Raw genomic sequence first — 7,749 nt, 5'->3', positions numbered from 1 at the left:
CATACATCAGGCCAGGTAGTCCTGAGGCATGGTCCTAGGGATCAGGTCCTCCGAGAGAAAAAAAGAGAGAATTAGAGAGAGCATACAGCTTTACTGGCTCATCGCGCTCTAGCGACTCCTTGTGGCTGGCCGGGCGCCTGCAGTCTGATTTCAACAAGATCGAAATTGGGGAGAAAAAGGGGGTGAAATACCAACAAAATAGAAATGTGAAGAAAGGCTCTTCTCACTTTGTTTGGAGGTGATTAGCCTATGAGGACCATTTATTTGAACTGATTGGTCCCTTTGAGTGTGTGTATAGTACGTGCCCAGTTTTGCATTGCAAAGCAGCCCTATCCTGATGAAACAGGTCACCACTGGCACTGCATTGCACACGTGGCCCTTCTCTCGCTCGGCTCCGACTGAGTGTTTCGGCCCCCACCTGACAGTGTATTTCAAGTGACCTTGTTTAGATCTCTCTGCAGAGTACATTCATTTCCCCATTCAAGTTTTCACCTTCCTAGCTGTGGATTGTTTGTTCTATCAACACGCATCATGGGATTTATAGGAATGGCACTTGGAACAGCCGATGATCATGTACTGAGGTGAAGTGAAGGCCACTGCTGTCTGTTCCACTCCAGCCAGGCTTGGCCCGGGACCCTGAAGCTGTCAAGTTTGCCAGGATCCAGGCACAGACTCAGTCCAGGAGGGGGAGGTTATCCTCTCCTTTTTGTGCTAGATAACAACCACTGGTTCCTGTCACACACACGCAAGCGCACGCACACACACACTCGAGCCTCCCGAAGATCTCTTCCCGAGTCCCAGATAACTTGAGCAAGTGTTCTGTTGCATGAGCAGCCAGATTCACAGCCATGGAATTCCATTAATTGTTTAATGCTCTCTTTATCTCTTGTTTAACAATTTATGGATGTTCAAACATCCCATTATAATCCCAGCCCGTCAAACAGTGACATACTGCAGCGCCTGTACCCCCTAGCCATGTTTCTAGAGGGGAAGTAACATTTCAGTCCTTGTCAGGTGTAGAGAGGGTACAGGGGGAGTCAGAGCTGCTTCACAGGGGTCACAGGTCAAGCTCAGAGGGGTTTAGCGGAATTTAATTTGGGTGAGCTGGAGCAGATTCCTCGTCAACAACCAGAAGGGCAGAGTGGTCACGCTGGGGATTTTGCTTTATTACTTTGTTTGAAAGAAAAATAGATATATTCCAGAATGGGTCCATTTTTATTTGGTGTCCTGGGTTCAAGTTGACATGGGACAGTCAACGTTTTAGTTGTGTTTTTGTCATGCGTGACTTCAGGGCAGCAACTCGCTGAACAGGTTTCTTACTAAGCTCTCCCCCTCAGATAAGACGTTTAGCATGTCGTCATGGACGTGCTCTTTAAATAGGGGTTCAGTTAGATTTAATGGTCCGCCATTATCGCTTGGGCTTTCCTGTATCTGGTCTGAGAGAGCAAACCTCAGTCCGTCTCATTAGAAGTAATCCTGCTTACTGTAGAACCAACAATTTCATCCAACAATAGGCTGCTGCTTAGACTGGCGAGGAGCTTACATTATACTCCACAGTAGAGCCTTTGGGCATATTAAATATAATATCTACTATGAAATGGTTTAAAAGATAAGTTTGTAAATTTGACGTGTGGTCTTTTTGAAGTTTGTAAGAGTGTAGAGTCATGTTTATAGAGTTAGCCAGGCCTAAGTCATTATGCCAACCTCCTCTTATACCCTACATAATAAAACGGCTGCCACAGCCAGACTCTCTGAGATGGTATTTGATGAATACATGTAGAGCGTTTCAAGTTGAAAACTCGCCTCCTTCCCTAAAAGGGTACACCCATGCCTCACTCCATCCTAGTGTCACCCAAAGGAGCTGGCAAGTCTGCAGGCTGTCATCCGGAGTGACCTGCTGCTGGCCCTCTCTGCCTCCCTGTCAATGTCCCTCCCTCCCGCCGCCACCCTCCTCTCCTGAAAAAATCCATTAGCGTTTGATTGAAGGGATCCTCAGCAGGGATAGGGGGGCTTCCTTAACCTTGTAAAGTGGCCACCTAATCCTTCAAGTACTGCCATAAATCAGCTCAGGATTACCATCGCTCTGCCAAGCAGCCAGCTGCTCCCCGGCCCGGTCGCTGTGGCCCGTCATCGGGCAACACCAGCAGGCACTGGCCAGGCGACGTGGTGCTGCCATCTCTGTCCCTCGCCCCAGCGTAGGGAGCTGTTAGCCTGGACCCAGGTGGTGCCCGGCTCAGCCTAATGGACCCTAGCAGCACGACCAGGTGGACTGGGGACAGCAAGGAGTATTCAGGCCAGGTAGTCCTGAGGCATGGTCCTAGGGATCAGGTCCTCCGAGAGAAAAAAAATAGAGAATTAGAGAGAGCATACTTAAATTCACACGACACCGGATAAGACAGGACAAATACTCCAGATATAACAGACTGACCCTAGCCCCCCCGACACATAAACTACTGCACCATAAATACTGGAGACTGCAGTCACCCAAGTCATAGACTGTTTTCTCTGCTACCACACAGCAAGCGGTACCAGAGCGCCAAGTCTAGGACCAAAAGGCTCCTTAACAGCTTCTACCCCCAAGTCATAAGACTGCTGAACAATTAATCAAATGGCCACCTGACTATTTACATTGCCCCCCTTAACTGGCCAGCAGTGCACTGAGTCCAGATGGAGTGGCCATCCTCTGTGTTTTGTTATTCAGACAGTCGTTGTTTCTGACCCATCCCCCTGAGAGAGGCTGTAATGCTGTTGGCTGGAATGATTCATGTTTTTAATTTCCTTCTTTCTATAACACTTTATAACATTCAGTTACCACTCACTCTACTGCAGCACACCTCTGGGCAGCACTTTTAGTATGTTTTAGCTGTTTGGATATGACTTATGTATCAGTATCACAGTTAGACAGTAATATATTATCCACCCAGACCATGGAACATATTCATTTATGATGGCCATTCTACAGGAACACTCCTGTGAATAATTCAATTCTGAAAGTGGTCTAAGGCACTACATCGCAGTGCTTGAGGCATCACTACAGACCCAGGTTCGATCCCAGGCTGTGTCACATCCGGCCGTGACTGGGAATCCCATAGGGTGGCACACAATTGGCCCAGTGTCGTTAGGGGAGGGTTTGGCCGGGGGGGGGCTTTTACTTGGCTCATCGCGCTCTAGCGACTCCTTGTGGCTGGCCGGGCGCCTGCAGTCTGATTTCAACAAGATCGAAATTGGGGAGAAAAAGGGGGNTTTACTTGGCTCATCGCGCTCTAGCGACTCCTTGTGGCTGGCCGGGCGCCTGCAGTCTGATTTCAACAAGATCGAAATTGGGGAGAAAAAGGGGGTGAAATACCAACAAAATAGAAATGTGAAGAAAGGCTCTTTCTCACTTTGTTTGGAGGTGATTAGCCTATGRGGACCATTTATTTGAACTGATTGTTCCCTTTGAGTGTGTGTATAGTACTGTGCCCAGTTTTGCATTGCAAAGCAGCCCTATCCTGATGAAACAGGTCACCACTGGCACTGCATTGCACACGTGGCCCTTCTCTCGCTCTGTGCTCCGACTGAGTGTTTTCGGCCCCCACCTGACAGTTGTATTTCACAGTGACCTTGTTTAGATCTCTCTGCAGAGTACATTCATTTCCGCCATTTCAAGTTTTCACCTTCTCAGCTGTGGATTGTTTGTTCTATCAACACGCATCATGGGGATTTATAGGAATGGCACTTGGAACAGCCGATGATCATGTACTGAGGTGAAGTGAAGGCCACTGTCTGTCTGTTCCACTCCAGCCAGGCTTGGCCCGGGACCCTGAAGCTGTCAAGTTTGCCAGGATCCAGGCACAGACTCAGTCCAGGAGGGGGAGGTTATCCTCTCCTTTTTGTGCTAGATAACAACCACTGGTTCCTGTCACACACACGCAAGCGCACGCACACACACACTCGAGCCTCCCGAAGATCTCTTCCCGAGTCCCAGATAACTTGAGCAAGTGTTCTGTTGCATGAGCAGCCAGATTCACAGCCATGGAATTCCATTAATTGTTAATTGCTCTCTTTATCTCTTGTTTAACAATTTATGGATGTCAAACATCCCATTATAATCCCAGCCCGTCAAACAGTGACATACTGCAGCGCCTGTACCCCCTAGCCATGTTTCTAGAGGGAGAAGTAACATTTCAGTCCTTGTCAGGTGTAGTAGAGGGGTACAGGGGAGGTCAGAGCTGCTTCAAAGGGGTCACAGGTCAAGCTCAGAGGGGTTTAGCGGAATTTAATTTGGGTGAGCTGGAGCAGATTYCCTCGTCAACAACCAGAAGGGCAGAGTGGTCACGCTGGGGATTTTTGCTTATTACTTTGTATTGAAAGAAAAATAGATATATTCCAGAATGGGTCCATTTTTATTTGGTGTCCTGGGTTCAAGTTGACATGGGACAGTCAACGTTTTAGTTGTGTTTTGTCATGCGTGACTTCAGGGCAGCAACTCGCTGAACAGGTTTCTTACTAAGCTCTCCCCCTCAGATAAGACGTTTAGCATGTCGTCATGGGACGTGCTCTTTAAATAGGGGTTCAGTTAGATTTAATGGTCCGCCATTATCGCTTGGGCTTTCCTGTATCTGGTCTGATGAGAGCAAACCTCAGTCCGTCTCATTAGAAGTAATCCTGCTTACTGTAGAACCCAACAATTTCATCCAACAATAGGCTGCTGCTTAGACTGGCGAGGAGCTTACATTATACTCCACAGTAGAGCCTTTGGGCATATTAAATATATATCTACTATGAAATGGTTTAAAAGATAAGTTTGTAATATTTGACGTGTGGTCTTTTTGAAGTTTGTAAGAGTGTAGAGTCATGTTTATAGAGTTAGCCAGGCCTAACTCATTATGCCAACCTCTTATACCCTACATAAATAAAACGGCTGCCACAGCCAGACTCTCTGAGATGGTATTTGATGAATACATGTAGAGCGTTTCAAGTTGAAAACTCGCCTCCTTCCCTAAAAGGGTACACCCATGCCTCACTCCATCCTAGYGTCACCCAAAGGGAGCTGGCAAGTCTGCAGGCTGTCATCTCGGAGTGACCTGCTGCTGGCCCTCTCTGCCTCCCTGTCAATGTCCYTCCCTCCCGCCGCCACCCTCCTCTCCTGAAAAAATCCATTAGCGTTTGATTGAAGGGATCCTCAGCAGGGATAGGGGGGCTTCCTTAAACCTTGTAAAGTGGCCACCTAATCCTTCAAGTACTGCCATAAATCAGCTCAGGATTACCATCGCTCTGCCAAGCAGCCAGCTGCTCCCCGGCCCGGTCGCTGTGCCCGTCATCGGGCAGGACACCAGCAGGCCACTGGCCAGGCGACGTGGTGCTGCCTATCTCTGTCCCTCGCCCCAGCGTAGGGAGCTGTTAGCCTGGACCCAGGTGGTGCCCGGCTCAGCCTAATGGACCTCCTGCTCCAGGGGTGGGTGAGGTGTGAGACAGCAGGGTAGCGTCCTGGCCAGATGGAGAACTGGCTTCCTAGTCATTTAGCCCCTAGTCACAATGTGACGTAACTTTGCCTTGAGGAGAGATTTTCTGCCAGACAACCTGAGCCTAGGTCACAAGGAACATAGTCCAATAGCATGAGGAGTGTTGCGTATATCACACGTGGGACATCTCACCCGGAGCTTTCCCTTCTGTATCTCACACAAATTCTCTCTCACATGGAGATCCATTTCACTGGGTCTTGGAGATAGTGTGACGCTTTCCGTAACAACATGAAACGCAGCAGCGTGGCTTTGGTTTTTATACATGGCGAATTTTAAGATTGTGAAGCCATTACTTTTTTTCTGTTAGGATTTGAAGAGGCTTTAATCTTCACCTTAATTACTACAGCCAATTTCACACCGCTTCAGAAATCATCTGCTTTTTTACCTCGCAGCCGCAGGATAGTTCATCTGATTTTATTCCGTTGTATCTACATTTTATAGTTTATTTTATGTCCCATGATGAAATCGGAAAAGGGATTGTGGATCTGTTTCCGTCTGTTCGTTTCTTACCTAAGTCACCCGYGATATCTCAGACACAGCTGGCCCAATTTTGACGAAACTTGAATTATGCATCTTTCCATAGAGATCCGGCATTTATTTGCAATGATCGGCCCTAGGCGGGAGCTATAGTAATTGCCTGGAATGTGTTAGTCACACGCAATATCTGTTGACCCAAGGGGGGTGGGCGTTGCCTTGTTTATTACGTGTGTGGGGTGCCATAGCTACTAGACTGTAATGATATTTTCTGCCCTAGACTAGATCTAGCTCACACAGACCATGTGACCTAGAATTGAGGTCACCTTGTTTGGAGGCAGGTTCAGCGKCTTACTCCTCCTGCTCCATATCTCTGCCACTGCTTCATGGTGTCCCCTTTTATCTTCCCGAAACGTTATAGTGACGTGTTCTCCTTTTTTAAACCCAACGCATTTCATCTTGTCTTCCTTGACCCTCCTTCACCCAGGGCGTGTGTTTGTTTAGCATCATTGTGAGCCGTTAGCGTGGCTTTCCCAGGCCGGTCTCCCATCCAGACTCTCCCAGGCGACTGGCGGAGGCGGCCCAGACACGTAGGTTCAGTTAGGGGCCTAAAGAACCTTCTGCTAAAGCTGTCAACTCAACGATCCCAATGACCTAATGGCATAGCTTATCTGTGAAATGAAGTGCTGCGTACCGGAGCTCAGGTCCCCATGAGTTACTGACCCTGTCATCAGTCTCAGTCTGAGGGGTGATTCAGGCTTTTGAATGGCCTTATACGACTACATCAGTGTTTGTCTTGCGAAAAATTGCATCCCCTCTATGTATTTGGCTGACCGTATTGGACGTAGGTTATTACGAAGCAATGAATGACTTCCCACTTGCTTCCCAGTCACTATGAGCTGGCTTACGATTGGTTTACCCTTGCTGTAACCCACCTTTCCCCTCTGCTCTCCTCTCCAGATGAGCGCGAAGCGGTGCAGAAGAAAACCTTCACTAAGTGGGTGAACTCTCACCTGGGCCGTGTGACATGCCGCATCGGGGACCTGTACACTGACCTGAGAGATGGACGCATGCTCATCCGCCTGCTGGAGGTGCTGTCAGGAGAACAGCTGGTCAGTAACTCACACTTCCTCTGTCCTCCTGACTCCCGACCCTGACCTTAACCCTGACCCATCACTCACCTTGTTGGTCCTGAACAAACCCCTCTCTCATACCTTCATTCTTTTCCTCCTTTGAGCCTTCCACCGTGCTGAACATGAAATCTGTCTTCATTCCTGTACGCCCTTCCTCTCCCTCTCTGTTATCCATGTCTCTTTCCAGCACTCTCTCACACAATCTGACTCTCTCCCGTCTCTCTCCAGCCGAAGCCCACCAAGGGGCGTATGCGTATCCACTGCCTGGAGAACGTGGACAAGGCCCTGCAGTTCCTCAAGGAGCAGAAGGTCCACCTGGAGAACATGGGCTCCCACGACATCGTGGATGGGAACCACCGCCTCACCCTGGGTCTCATCTGGACCATCATCCTTCGCTTCCAGGTACCGTGTGAATCCTTGTAATGTTCTATACAATGCCTTTCTATATGCTAGAGAGTAGAGGGTGCATGTGAATATTACCCCCTGGCCAGTACTGCCCTGTTCCTCACCTCCACCACTCTTCCTAGTCCTATCATGTTCCTCACCCCCACCTGGGTCACCCTGCCCAGTCCTGTCCTATTCCTCACCCCCACCTGGGTCACCCTGCCCAGTCCTGTCCTATTCCTCACCCCCACCTG

General features: G+C 48.9%; 1 protein-coding gene across 1 annotated transcript in view; it reads left to right on the top strand.

Annotated features, from left to right (window-relative positions):
- sptbn2 (spectrin, beta, non-erythrocytic 2) overlaps positions 1 to 7,749 on the top strand; it is a 97,720-nt gene that overhangs the window by 61,170 nt on the left and 28,801 nt on the right. The window contains exons 3-4 of the mRNA XM_070434528.1: positions 6,939 to 7,090; positions 7,340 to 7,513. Of these exons, the coding sequence (XP_070290629.1) occupies positions 6,939 to 7,090; positions 7,340 to 7,513 (326 nt within the window). The remainder of the gene's footprint in view (positions 1 to 6,938; positions 7,091 to 7,339; positions 7,514 to 7,749) is intronic.

The sequence above is a fragment of the Salvelinus sp. IW2-2015 genome, linkage group LG23 (assembly GCF_002910315.2).
Source record: "Salvelinus sp. IW2-2015 linkage group LG23, ASM291031v2, whole genome shotgun sequence".
In the NCBI taxonomy this organism is placed as follows: Eukaryota; Metazoa; Chordata; class Actinopteri; order Salmoniformes; family Salmonidae; genus Salvelinus; species Salvelinus sp. IW2-2015.
This window is presented reverse-complemented; position numbering and strand designations above follow the sequence as displayed.